Source organism: Semicossyphus pulcher, unplaced genomic scaffold, assembly GCF_022749685.1.
Source record: "Semicossyphus pulcher isolate SPU_LCO1_2020_fin unplaced genomic scaffold, fSemPul1.0.p SCAF_3, whole genome shotgun sequence".
Lineage (NCBI taxonomy): Eukaryota > Metazoa > Chordata > Actinopteri > Labriformes > Labridae > Semicossyphus > Semicossyphus pulcher.
In genome coordinates, this window is record NW_027211704.1 from 30,475,300 (window position 1) to 30,489,454 (window position 14,155).

The window sequence follows — 14,155 nt, forward strand, 5'->3', positions numbered from 1 at the left end:
CCACAGCCTTGGAACAGCTTCAAACACAGGATATAAGACTCTCCCTTCTCATGTTCCCTGTCCACCCACTTTTCTCCTAATTTCCTCTTCAGTAACTCTCCAGGGAGAAAGTCCTTTAGAAACTTGGATTAATCTTTTATTTAGCTGCTGTGCTAATTGCTATTATTGCCATCTTTCTGGCTGACAAAGCAAAGCTAAGCAGTGCATCATCAAAATCTCTCTCTGTGTTGCTGCCTGCCTCTCTGTCTGCTCTCTATTCTTCCTCCATCACTCCCATACCATCAAACAGATGAACCTCTTTTCTCTCAACATGCAACGTGATTCAGAATGTTTTCTTCCACCCACCTCTTCTTCCTTTCCTACGCCTCAGTCATCCACTTCACAAGACTACTCCACAATGCCTACAGCTTGTGGGTTTATGTAACCCTTCCTTTCATTAACTTAACAAGTTGTCCTGCGTTGCATTGCTGCATGTGGTTCAGTACGTGACCAAAACATTCCTCCATGGAGTTAGTAGTGGTCAAAGTGTAAAAAGAGTGTAAAACCTTCAGGTGTTACAAATTCATGAGGCCACAGTGGTATACAAATCAATCCTCTTCTACCTACTGACCCACTGCAAGTTTGTTCTGAACAACAAAGGTGTTGAAACTAGATTTTGACAGAGGACATAGCTGCCCATTTTCCCCGATTAGCATCCACCCTCATTGTAAAATGGCCCAATCTTAATTTCCTAAATCTAAAAAAAAAAGGTATCATAGGGCACTTTACAGATAATCCAGTTCTACACGTACTCTTTGTGACATTATTTACTGACACCAAACATTATTCCACCAGGAGCAAGCACTTGGCATAATCTGCTAGAGACAAAGGTAGGTAGAAACCTCGCGCAGAACCAGACTCATAGTGGACAGCCGTTTGCTGCGACTGTACGGGCCGAGGAAGTGGGATAGAGGAAGAGACAGACAAACTACAGACGAACAGACAGACAGCTTTCTCCCAAACTCAGTATTTATGATATATAGGACACTCACTGTGTCATATATTTTAAGCTTCATGCACGAGATGTTGAAATAATTGTAGTGTCTCTCACAAATCATTATTTACAAGAAGTTGGTTTCACCTCAGGAATAGCAAATTTTCAAAAAAATATTTGACACACGACCAATAACAAATTTCTTTGCATCTACATTAAACCTTGAAATTCCAAAGGATTTTGTAATTTTTGCATGATTATTTACCAAGATAAGCTTCTTTCCCCCTACATGTAGCCACGTTCCATGTTACATTGGGCATCATGCAAAAAGGCGATTTGTGAACACATTTTCTCTTATTTTTGATCTTATCCACGTTTTTTTCTTATTTTGTTCGTATCCATTGATTTCCGGGATTCACCAAAGTTTTCTTAGTTTTGCTCTTCTCTGAGGTAAGAGAAAATTCTACGATTGGTGGAGATAAGTAAAAAAAACTCCGGTTTTCACAGTTCACAATTAGTTTGTCCAATGCACAGAAATATACGTTTTAAAATTGAGAAACATAAAAAATGCAACATATAATCAAATTTAGATTATTATATATTTCTGTTGTCATGGAGCGCTTTGCCCGAGCAAAACACTTTTTGGCTTCCATCTTCATATCAAACCACTTTTCTTTTTTTGTTTACTTTGTTTAAGTTGATTTAAAAGTACTTCCATTTCACTACTGCTGTAGCTCTTCTTCTTCTTCTTACTACCTTTTTTTGGTGCCATTTCTTCTTCTCCTAGTGCCCGATTTAGACATGGCAGAACATGCACCTGCCCTTGTATAGTGTTTAAGGGGTGTCACCTATGCTAATTACAAAAAATCAACAACCATGCGCCTCCAATTTGAGATCAAGTGTGATTCAGCATTCAGCTCACCTGGGTAAGAGCAGATTGGGATGGTTAAGAATGTTTGGTGCATCTGGTGTTGGCTTCGCTTATTTTTTCTCTTAACAGGAAATTAAGAGAAATTTAAGAGACTGTTGCTGCATGAGGCCCACTGTCTCACAAAACATTCCTGGTATTCACTTCGACTTTTCCATTTTGAGTCTGTATCAGGAAAAAGCTTTGTTTGTAGTGCTGTTTGGAGGGTAAAACTATTATACCGCAATTCCTGAAAGAAACAAGACATCCGGCCCTATGTGGCATGCAAAACAGACAGTTACTGGGAGTGAGCCCAAGACTGTCCCCTCTGTGAAGAATCCATCTTTAAACTACTGTATGTCTAAACATTGTGTTTAAGATGAATCAATAAATGTTAAATCAAACAGGCACTCTCCTCTACACTATCTTTTTCCCTCAGAACTCTTGAGAGAGTATCTGGCTTCTAAGCGGCTCAATGCTCCACTATGTCAACCAGCTAGTTGCTAACTGTGTCTCTCTTAGGTTTGATGCTATATTCTCAGAGCTTTTTTGGTAAAAACCAATGCCTGCTGCTGCTTTGGCAACAGAGATATGGGTCAGCTGTCAGGGAACCTTTCATCAGGCAGATGGACACGTTTCACATCCTGGCAGGGATTTGGAAAGACCTGACAAAAGTCAGCCACAAATACAGATTTTAAAAAAGGAAGTTCAAGCTGGCAGACTTTTTTCTCTGCTGCTGCAAAAGTGAGATTCGGATGTAAAACAAAAAATTGTAGATGGTTAGAAGTTTCTAGTTTTCAGTCCAAAAACAGCAGAACCTTTTCACTCAATGTTACTTGCACTTGACAACAAAACTACACTTTCTCTCTCTCTGTCTCTTTCTGTGTTGTTAGTACTCTCACCAGTGGGAAGGCGTGGGAGATCTTTCCGTCTGGAGGAAGTTTAGCTCCAAAGCCGTATGCTGGAAAGAGTTTGTCACTGTCGTAGTCCTGGATGATCTCTCCTACCGCCTTGAGAGCCATGGCATACGCATTCATCTGGTACGGACTCATGTAGTGCAGTGAGGTGGGCTGGGACGGGTTACCTGGAGAGGGAAGCCCCACACACCAAACACACACACACACACACGAAAAAATGATGAAGACGTACAAAGTATTTCATGTGATTGTGGTAAATGTATTAATTCATCTCAAGTTAATGCATTGCACGTGAATAAAAGAGGCTACATCGTGAAATACTGAGATCATCTGCCATCTACTTACATTCTGAAACCATGCATTCATAGCTGGATACATAATGATTTCCATTTTAATATTTACGAGTGCAAATACTTTTTTTCCCACAATACTACAGAGCCTTAAAGAACGTGCACAAAAATATAGTTAAAACAGGATTTATGTTGTCTTTCATCAGGTTTGCAGTATCTACATCAACACGCATATTTACCTGAAGACTGAATGAAAAACTACAGATGTGGCAATATAAGTTATGTGCCCCATTACTATTTGAATGATCAATACAGTCAAAGTCCCCTGAAATATTTTTAAGATTTGCCTTTATTCTGGAAGTCTGACGCATGCACTGAAGGACTTGTTGTCTATCCAGCTAGCCATCATCTATATTGCTTTTCCTGTCTAGGTTTGCAGAGGGGTTGGAGCCTATCCCAGCTGTTATTGGGCGAGAGGTGGGGTACACCAATTAACAAGCATGTGTTTGGACTGTGGGAGGAAGCTGGACTACCTGGAGGGAACCTGCACATGCAAAGGGAGAACCTGCAAACACTGCAACACTGTGCAGTAGGACTTGTTGTGTCTGATTGACCTAACTACAGCTATAGGGCTCCTCCCTTTATCAACTCACTCATAAACTCTGCATTATGGGGGAGAGTATTACAATAATAAGCAGGCAAGTCACCATGAGCCATAAAAATGTATCACCTCATACTGAGTGCTTGCTTATTCAGCTCATTCCTTCCTTTCACTCCTTTTTCTAGATTGTTGGGATTTTATGGATATAAGTCAAATTCTCATTCTGCTGCACTGTTTGAATATAAATGTACTGTGAGGAGTTTTAAGCCAGTTATGGATCAGTCTCAATTCAGTACGGATGTCTCTGTATAACCTACAGAAGCAAACCACATCAACAGCTAGAAGAAATTTTTGATGCTTCTAACAGCGGGGTGATTCTGAGTAACAGACTATGTTTACATTTTGATCAGCAAAGTTTCACATGTAAGTCTGTTCAAAGGAAGGAACGCATGTACTGAAAACTAAGACGTGAGATGGAAAGCTTTGTCGATGGCACAAACTTAAATGAAATGAATGAAAAATGAATGACATCAAAACATAATCAGTCCCTCAAGGATTTCAGGCTTTTCCTGTGATTGTTGCTGCCTAAAATGCCTGATTTCGCTGCAGATATTTAAAAACAATGCAAGTAGCAGGTTTTTTTTCCCCCAGGCTTTTTTTGTGTGTAACACACAACACACTCACTGTGAGCAACAAACGCTCCAATACAGCCCTTACTTCCAGTCAATTTCCATGTCAAGATGCCAAATAAAATGTGAAAAAACTAAAGGAAGTGGTTTCGCACTGTGCGTGCCTATTTTGATGCTATCCATATGTGCAAAGACGAATCTACATATCATTTATTGCATTTGCTGTTCTACTTGTTATTTTGGGAGCCATGCTTGGATAAAACCACTGATGAGAGACGATGATTTCTATCTCAGTGTACGAACACTCTTTGAGATCAATAACCGGACTACATGCGGTACATTAATGCACACTGGACTTTTATATTGTCTGTCAACTGCACTATTTTTTATTTTATACTGTAAGCTTTTGCACTCACCAATATCCTGCAAATCTGTAAAATTTTTAATCACACTTGTTGTACGTATTTTGTATTCTATGTATTGTTTTTTATATTTTTATTTTCATTGCCTTTTTTTTATCTTGTTCTATTTATGTCTTTTACTTATTTTTATTCTAGTTCTATTATAATTGTTCTGCACCAAAACACCAACAAAGTCCTCGTATGTGTAAACCTACTTGGCAATAAGCCCTGATTCTGATACTGACTCACATTTGTTACAGAGCCTCTGGTTGGTGGAAAGTTAAAGGCACCGGGGAAGTGGCTAAGTGAACGGCTAACAGTTTTCCATCCATCCATCCATCCATCCATTATCTATACCGCTTATCCTGTTCTGGGTCGCAGGGGGGCTGGAGCCTATCCCAGCAGTCATTGGGCAAAAGGTTGAACGTCGATCACAGGGCTGACACGTAGAGACAGACAACCTTTCACACTCACACCCACACCTATGGGCAATTTAAAGTCACCAATTAACCTTAGAAGCACGTCTTTGGACTGTGGGAGGAAGCCGGAGACCCTGGAGGGAACCCACACATGCACGGGGAGAACATGCAAACGCCACACAGAAAGGCCCACTTTGTTCAAACCAGGGTTCGAACCAGTGACCTTCTAGCTGTGAGACAACAGCATTAACCACCACCGTGAAGCCCCGAACAGTTTTCAACATGGATAAATAATGTCAAGAAGACATGGAGTATTTGTCATTACGGATTCACTGTATAGGCTCTCATTAATAAAAACTCTGTAGTTTGGGGCTGGATTAGGTCGCTCATGAAAGAGAGATAATCACACTGAAGCCTTGTAAGAGCGGTGCAGCTGTCTGCTTCACAGCAGAAAAAAGTAAGTCTCTCACATGGAGCGTTCTGGAGATATTAAAGGCATAGTAAACAATACTTTTCGATGTTTATACAACACTGCAGACCTATGAAGATCTATATTTGGTGATGTACACTTGGCGAAAAGTTGTGGAGAGTGACCAAAATTGCAAGGTCGCTAAAAAGTTGCTTAATAAACTTCCTGGAGGGACTGAAAGTTCCTGACAGCAACTTAAAATCTGTGCCTTTTGGGCTTCCATACAATGCCACTGGTATGACAGATGAATAGATTGTTGTATTTGTTTCAGAAAATAGCACAGTGAGAGTCATGTATTCTATAATGTTAAAGAGGACCAGCCCAATTAAGATTAACAGGAGGAGAAGAGAACAATCATCAAAGTGATAACTGTTATGGTCACAATGTAGATAAACTTTTATTTTTTACTTGACAACAGATGTGTGGACTTTTCCTGCATGCAGAAAAGATGGTGAAGCTGTCTTACCGTTGGATGCTGTGAAGTCGATGGCCACAGTGAAATTGAGTTGTGTCCTGGTGGGAGATTGAGAACATCAGCATCACTCAAAACAGAGATGTAAGGACTGTGCCAGAATCAGCAGATGGGCACACAATCACAGCTGTTCAGGCTACACTGAGAAACTCATCAGCGGCTGTCTGCTGTCACTATAAAGAACAAGGCAGGGGATCTGCTCCGTGATTGAAACAATACAGACCTCTCAAGTCCATTAATATTGCTATCCTATTCAAACGCTGATAACCAATGTCTGGATACTTTTTTACACTGAATATTTATTATGCGTCTTGTATTTTTCATAGAACTAGACAGCATTTACTTAGTTGTGTTCATGCAGTGGAAAAACTGTTCACTTCAGTTCATTGCAGTAAAGTATAAACATCAAGATTCCAGATAAACTTGCAGAGACTTGAAACTACATGACAAAGCACATAAAGTCTGCTATTATAGTTGTGTATGATAAGACTAATGAAGCGCTTCAGTTCTAACTTTGCCTATATTATTCAAGAAGGCTGTAAGGGATAAGTCTGAATCTTACGCTGCACCACCCCCTGTCAGAGAATCTGTTGCGATGTGGGGCGGCTGTGGCTCAGGAGGTAGAGAGGGTCATCCACTAATTGGAAGACCCGCAGTATGATCCGCTGCTTCTCCAGTTCACATGTCAAAGTGTCCTTGGGTAATAAACTTCTCTACAAATTTCTCCCAAAGGTAAAACCTTTGGTGTGTAAGTGTGTATGAATGTGATTAGATTAGAGCCTTAGCATTTTGCATAGCAGCCTCTGCTGTCAGTGTGTGAACATGTGGGTGAATGTTGATGAAACCCTAGAAAGTATTGTTAGTCAGTAAAGCTTAGACCGAAACAAATGGCAAAAATCAAACTTATAAACAGAAAACAAACTTATCAATTGAAAAAAAGATGGAGAGTCACAAGAAGGCTTGAAACAAAATACAAGTGTGAATCAATAGTTTGAGATCTGAAGAGGAGAGTATTGATCTAAGTTCTGCAATATTTCTTAGCTGCCGGAAAAAGCACTGGACAAGCTTAGTGATATGATCCTCAATAGTCATACATTGGTCAAAGATGATACCCAGAGTCTTAGCAGAAAAGGTTTGAGATTCGACAATAAACTGCCCTGGTGAAGTTATCAGGTCCAATAAAAGTATTTCTGTTTTATCAGGATTAAAATGGAGGACATTTAGAGACATCCACTCTTGGATAGCGGCTCAACTATTATGAAGGGAGGACAGTTGATTCAGGTTATTAGGCTTTGCAGATAAATAGATCTGAGTATCATCAGCATAACAGTGATAAGATGCATCATAAAATCAGCTAAACAAATGACACTAGAGTAGCATGTATAGTGAGAATAGGATTGGTCCAAAGACTGAACCCTGTGGAACAGCAGTCGGTTACTCAAATATGAGTGAAACCAGTTAAGGATGTACCAGAAATGCCGACCCAGTTATGTAACCTATCCAGTGAGATGGCATAATCGATGGTGTCAAAGGCAGCGGTTAGGTCTAGAAGGATGAGAACGGAGTAGTCGCTCTTGTCTGTATGCGTGAGAATGTCACTAGTCTCAGTGCAGTGTTTGTTGCGGAAGCCAGATTTCGGTTTAGTTTCGTAAGGCGCTTTATGATTGCTTACCTACTACAACCTCAATTTATTGTGAGGAGTTTATGACATAGCATTGATTTCATACTGATGTCTCTTTACAGACTACAGGCGCAAACAAGACCTTCAGCTAGAAGATTGACTATTATTATAAAGTTATTTTATTGCGTGTAGCTGCTGCTGCCGGGTCAGATTCCAACAAAGCTATTTACAAGTGGCAGACCCATTTAAGAAAAATTTAAGAATGTAAAAGTCCTGGTAAAGTCCTTTAATGGCTTTCCAAAGACACTAATTAAACTTTCAAGACTTACCCTCCTCTGATGAAGTCGACAAACGTGTACTCTGACTCCACTTTGAAAGACAGCAGAGTCACCTTGAAGACAGACAGAGATTGAGCAGAGGATAAAGAGACGGATCACAAGGAGGCTCAAACACTATCTGTTCAATGTTCTTGCATGTCACTGCCGCTGACACACTCTGATGGGTCTTACCGTCCCGGAATTGACGTATTTCTTCTTCTTGCCTTTTTTCTTAGGGTTCAAAACCTTGACCACAACACAGGAAACAAGAGTTTTGAACAAATATGCCTGAGCAGAAATGTATTGTCATTCAGTGCATGGCTGAACTCCTTAGGGTGTATTTTGATGATTTACTGTCCTCAGATAAGGGTGGAATTCATAACACAGGAAATATTACTTGAATGAATAATATATAATACTGTCAAGGAACTATTGATGTTGCTGCAAGTTCCAAAAACATTGTTGAATTTTTGATATCCTCTACACTTTCAGGAAAATAAAGTTGGAGAAAATCCTTGATTTGATTATTTTTTGAACAAGTTGCTGAACTTTCTCTTCTTGTATTTTACCTCGTAAACGTTGAACTGGCTTTGACCTCTGGACAGTTCTCTGTAGCTGGTGGTGAACTCCCCGATGAAGTCATGACTGGAGGTAAGATGGAAGGAAGACGGAGAAGAAAGAGGACAACAGTTCAGTCAGACAACTCTTGTTTGTCATAGTTTGGAGTGTTTACTGCAGCAGCGGAACATAGTTTGTGTTTGGCGTCCAGGCTCTGACCTCATCACTCCTTGCAGATTTATTTTACATGTAGAAATTGAAATCTTGAATCTAGTCTGAGCCTGCAGGTGAATGCTGGCGTGGTGGTGGGGCTGAAAGTATGAGCGCAGTACTGGTGCAGGGCAGCGGTGGCAATGACGGAGCAGAGGGAGAGACCGGAAACCTTGCAGCTTAAATACCAGAAAATTCGGTGTATAAGACACACTTTTAATACATTTTTTTCATCTAGAAAGTGGGCTGCATCCTATATACCGCTGCGACCAATATACCGTATAAAATGCAGAGAGAGGTATGTTATTGTGTTACGTTTTTTTACCTAGATGATGATCCGGTTGTTAAGTGGTGATGTCACATCTCCGCATTAAACTGTTTCCGAGTCCGAGCCGTTACAACATCTCCTATTTAGTGCTGTTTTAAGCAAGTAAAACTAACTTGATTGTTGCTAACACTACGTCACAGACATGCAACGTCATGATCTCCAGTGCAGCCATCACCCTCACAACAATCAACGTTACCGCAGGCTGTTAGCTACAGCACCGCTAGCAGGGTTGCAAATTTGACATGGTGAAAACAGATGGTAGGCTGTAATTTGTGTGTGCTTTGAATTTGTTTAAATAAAAATAAATTGAAATAGTGTTGAAATAACTGATATACACATTTTATTATTATATATTCATTTAATTAATAGCTACAGCATACCCCCAAAAACAGACTTATATTCCGGATTTTACCACCAAATTGGGAGTAAGTATTTGTCAGGTGATTGTGGAGAATGACGCATGTCAAAAGTGAAATCAGTGCAGCTTGAGTTGCCTGTCTGATCTAGCTCTCAGCCGTAGCTCCATTTATACTTCATAAGCAACATGTTTTGAAATTGTCTATCTGCTATAACAAAGATATCTCTAAGGCAGAACACAGACAGATTTTGTAAACACTAAAGAGAATATGAATCCACATTTGTGGATGCTGGCAAAATGTAACATTAAAGCAGCATTATTCATTATTTTCAGCAACTTTGTGGTAGCAGGGAAAGCTTTTATATCATCATTCTTGAGCTTTCATTTTAGCAAACAAATACAATTCACAGAGTAAGATTGGCATACACTTTGGTTATATTATACTTCCTGTACAAAATCTATCACCATTTTTATCCTTTTGATGTTTGGTAGGGCAGGTAGTGAACAGTGAGTATATGAGGGCACTTTAACTGCTTCCTGCTGAACATGTGGTTATCAAGAGCAGCGAGACTGAAGATCAAGCTGGAGTGGCAGTTCCAGTCCTACACAAGTTATATATAGGCCTAACCGTTTCATTTTAAAACCACTTTTTATCCTGGATGAAATGTTAGTATGACTCTCCATCTGACTGTAATTTTACATCCTATTTTTGCTGCATGAAAAGCTAAAAAAGTTACAGCATAGCTACAATTACATATACCTATTGATCCAAAGCCAATGTGGGTTCAGAATTTTTAACTTTAGAGGCACTTTTTTTGTTAATCAAAGCACAATCACTGGTACAAACTGTAGGTAAATTTGACTAGTTGTGTTGGAGGTTAGTTATGAAAGAGATTGTTCAGCAGGAAAAACAATAAGGTGAGCTCAGGCTCTCCTCAGCTCTACTCATCCCTTTGATTAAAAGCATTGTAATGCATAACATGGTGTGTTAACAGCCGTGTTGGGGGTAACGTGTCACAAAGTAATCCGTAAGGGTACTTGGATTACTTTTTGTTTTAGCGAGTAACATAACGCGTTACTTCTGCAATTCAAGTAATCCATCATCTAGTTACTGGAAAATAAATTGCTGTATTTCTCTTTTCCTTTTGTTGCCACAAAAACAGAAAATCCCTGAAGCACTGTTTCTGTTTCTCCCCTACTTCTTGGTAGGTAGCTGCGAACCAGCAGAAGGTAAACACAACTGTGTCAGTGTGCATGCGTAGCTAGCTACATCATCTAGTGAGACGGCAGAGAGGACAGCATTCGCTTCGTGGAAATATTTTTATTTAAATTATTTAGAATTTTTGGCCAAAAGGGACAAGAGCAACATGACGGTGAAATGTAAGTTGTGTCTGGAGGATAAGTGGTCGTCAGCTGTGAAGAGCTCGACTTCAAATTTGCATCTGGAAGCTAAACACAGCTCCACAACACTGGTGGGACTAAGAGCCCATGTTGTGGTGTTGTAGTTGTAGAGATCGGTCTTTCTCTCGAGACCACTTTTTTAAGGTCTAGGTCTCGTCTCAGAATTGAACGCAATTTTAATCTTGATTTTAATCAAGACTGGTTGAGACCATGACTGATTTATTTGTCCATGCCATTACTGTGATTAGCAGTTCCTCTCTAAATGCAACAGATAACTTAAATTAATTTATGTTTTTTTCCCAGTAACAGCCGCAGCCTTCCCGACACCCTTAACGGAAGTGGGAGTGGATGGAGACGGCACGAGGAGTGGCTGTCTGTGTGTGTCGGACCAGAGATGCCAGCAAAATCGTCAGTCATTAAGTTTGCTTTCCAAAACCGTAAGGAATGTATCCATTTGTTTGTTGCTGACACATTTATTGAAAGGCAAACTTAAATTAAAAAAAGAGAAAACCCTTGTATTTTGTTCTCACTCATGATGATTTTTCATTATATTTGGTCTTGACTCGGTCTCGTTATACTCAGGTCTTGGACATGACTTGGTCTCGGTTAGTGTGGTCTTGACAACACTGCCGTGTTGTATCATGTTATTAGGCTGCAGAGTTACAGATTATGGGCTGTAAACGAATCTATGCAATGATGGTAGAGTCACCACATTCAAAGGTAGACGTACAGTAGGCTACACGCCGTCCGGACAATATAACCGCCATGTGTAGAGTCACATAGGGAGGCTTATTTTTTGGTTACGCATAATTAATCTAATGCACTACTTTTCTCAGAAGGTAATGTAGTAAAGTTACTTTTAAAAGTAATGTTACCCAACACTCTTTGACAGATGAATGATAAAAAGCCCTTTTCTAAACATAGTATGTTTGTTTGAATGTTTTGGCAGAATTAAAATGTATGACTCTACTCCAAACATCCAAAATAACCAACACCAAGGACAGACAGGGGAAACTGATTTTTCATTTGTAATGTGGAAGCTAGCATTATAGGCTAACTGGCTCAATGCTAGATAGCCTAGCTGGTTAAAGCCACAGATTCCTACAACACATTTTGCTGTGTCTGTTCCATGTAAAAAAAATAACAAAAAACGGGAGGAGGTGGTGTCTAGCATTAAATGTATTTATTTTATGGTCTGAGTTGTGAAAGGTTGTCCTCCCACCTCAACACTTTCATATAGGGGCACTGTCAGATACATAAAAGTTATATTTATTATTTTTGGTATAGTTTGGACCAGATAAGTGCAGCCTATATGTAAAAAAAATGTAGTCTAGCTGTAATTATGTTGCATTGTTATATTTTTCAGCAAAAGTGTATTCTAATTCTGAATGAGCTTTATTGGTCTGTTTAATTGTCTATATTTATTCATTGTAATTATATCAAGGGTGTATTTAGCTAACAACATAGGGGCTGCCTAATTTGTAATACAAAATATTACTACATCTGAATGCATCAGTTACAGAATGAAAATCTGGCCTTTATATTGTCTCCCGTAGAGATAAGCACTCAGAAAAGAAGGTTTTCATCAGTTGAATTCATTAGTTTTCATCAGAACATGAAAAAAAAATCCCCTTCAGCATCATCAGACTGGTAAATACCAACTCCCTGCATGCCCCGAGATCATCTCTGCATCTCAGTATATCACCACCTGAAGCTGTGCGTGACACCAACCCTGCCTGTGTAATGTTGGTATTTAGAGGGAAATCCTCAAGGAGCAGGTCCCACGGGGGGAAGGAGGGGGAGGATGAAATGTAACAAGGAAGGAGGAAAGGAAACAGTAACAAAGCATTAAAAGAGGACAGGTTCAGGAAAAGAAAAGACTGTGAAAAGAGAGAACTGCAGCACAGGAGACAAAATTAGAAATGTGAGCAGGTTGTGATGTTTGTGAATGTGGATATGAAGCACTGCCCTGTAATAACGATTTATCTGCCCCCATCTTCTCTCTTGTATTTTTTTTAAGACAATGTCATATTAATATAAAACGCTGGATATAAATATATTACATTTTAAAGAAGTACCCAGTTTATGATGATGCAGTGGGTTTATTCTTGAGAAAAATGGTCTTATTCCACCTTAAAAATTAAAAAAACAAAAAAAGTAAATGATTTTAAAAACACTAATTTATTAGTTCATTTGGCCTTTGACCCTTCTGACCACATGGTTTAGCTGCCCCCTATTATATGATTCAATCACCTGTCAGGGAGAACTTGCAGTTTTGAGCTTGTACAAGGTTCCATTGAAAGTTAAATGATGTTAAATGCAAATAATTAAACGTAATATAATTATCTATGGAAAATGCTACAGCTGTATGTGTTCCCTGCACTGTTTGTCCCTTTTCCCCTTCTGTTATGTCTCCACAGCTCTTCCCAGGTGATTGCTCAATGAGGTGCACCTGGTCTTAGCTGCCTAAAAATACCTAAAGAGAGAGGCTTCTGGAGGCTTTTTGGTTTTGCTGATTTCGCTGGTCTTCAGTTAATGATTTGGGTGTTTTAATAAATCCCATGTATTTGAGTTTTTGAAGGTGTTTCACTTGTTTTATTAGTCCCATTGGGCTGCCTTATGGTGGGGTGTAACAGAAGCGGACATGCATCCATACATTTTATTGACGTAAATTTTTCTGCAGATAACTGAGTAATTTCTAGTTGTTTTCTCAAGATCTCAGCTGATTTATCTCGAAATAACAAAGCTTGTTTTCTCGTGATAACGGGATAATTTTGCGGCAGTGTGATATTACAGACCAGGACATGCCGTGCTGCCATGTCCCACGCTAATGAGTTAAGTTAAGCCAATTTCTATGTTTGTTTTGTTCTGGGGAGTTATGATCATCAGATGTAACGGAGATGCAGAGTTGTTATCTCGAGATAAATAAGTCGAGATCTCAGTATAACAACCGGAAATGAATCATTATCACGGGAAAACGGAGTCAATAAAATGTACGGATAAATGTCCGCATAGGGCTTCCGTAATTATAACTTCAAAACAAACTATAAATACATTAAATCATTTGGTTCAGACTTTGGAATTAATTGCGATGATTTTAACAACTTTGTAATGTTGTAATTATAATTCTGCACACATGTTTAATCTCTCCTCCCTCACCAAGCATCACATTCATTACAGAACCAAACATCTGTTTGGCTGCTACAACAATAATCAAAGCTCCTGTTGTACATACACAATGTATTTTGAAATGAATCACTCTGCATTTGCGTGACTGTACTACA

The 14,155-nt window shown here is 39.3% G+C and overlaps 1 protein-coding gene across 1 annotated transcript in view; it reads right to left on the reverse strand.

Moving 5' to 3' along the window:
• Positions 1-14,155, reverse strand: part of LOC138605535 (copine-9-like) — a 182,605-nt gene that overhangs the window by 33,046 nt on the left and 135,404 nt on the right. Inside the window, exons 12-16 of the mRNA XM_069677865.1 lie at positions 8,586-8,661; positions 8,209-8,262; positions 8,029-8,090; positions 6,073-6,119; positions 2,783-2,964 (exon numbers count right to left, since the gene is read on the reverse strand). Coding sequence (XP_069533966.1) covers positions 2,783-2,964; positions 6,073-6,119; positions 8,029-8,090; positions 8,209-8,262; positions 8,586-8,661 — 421 coding nt within the window. The remainder of the gene's footprint in view (positions 1-2,782; positions 2,965-6,072; positions 6,120-8,028; positions 8,091-8,208; positions 8,263-8,585; positions 8,662-14,155) is intronic.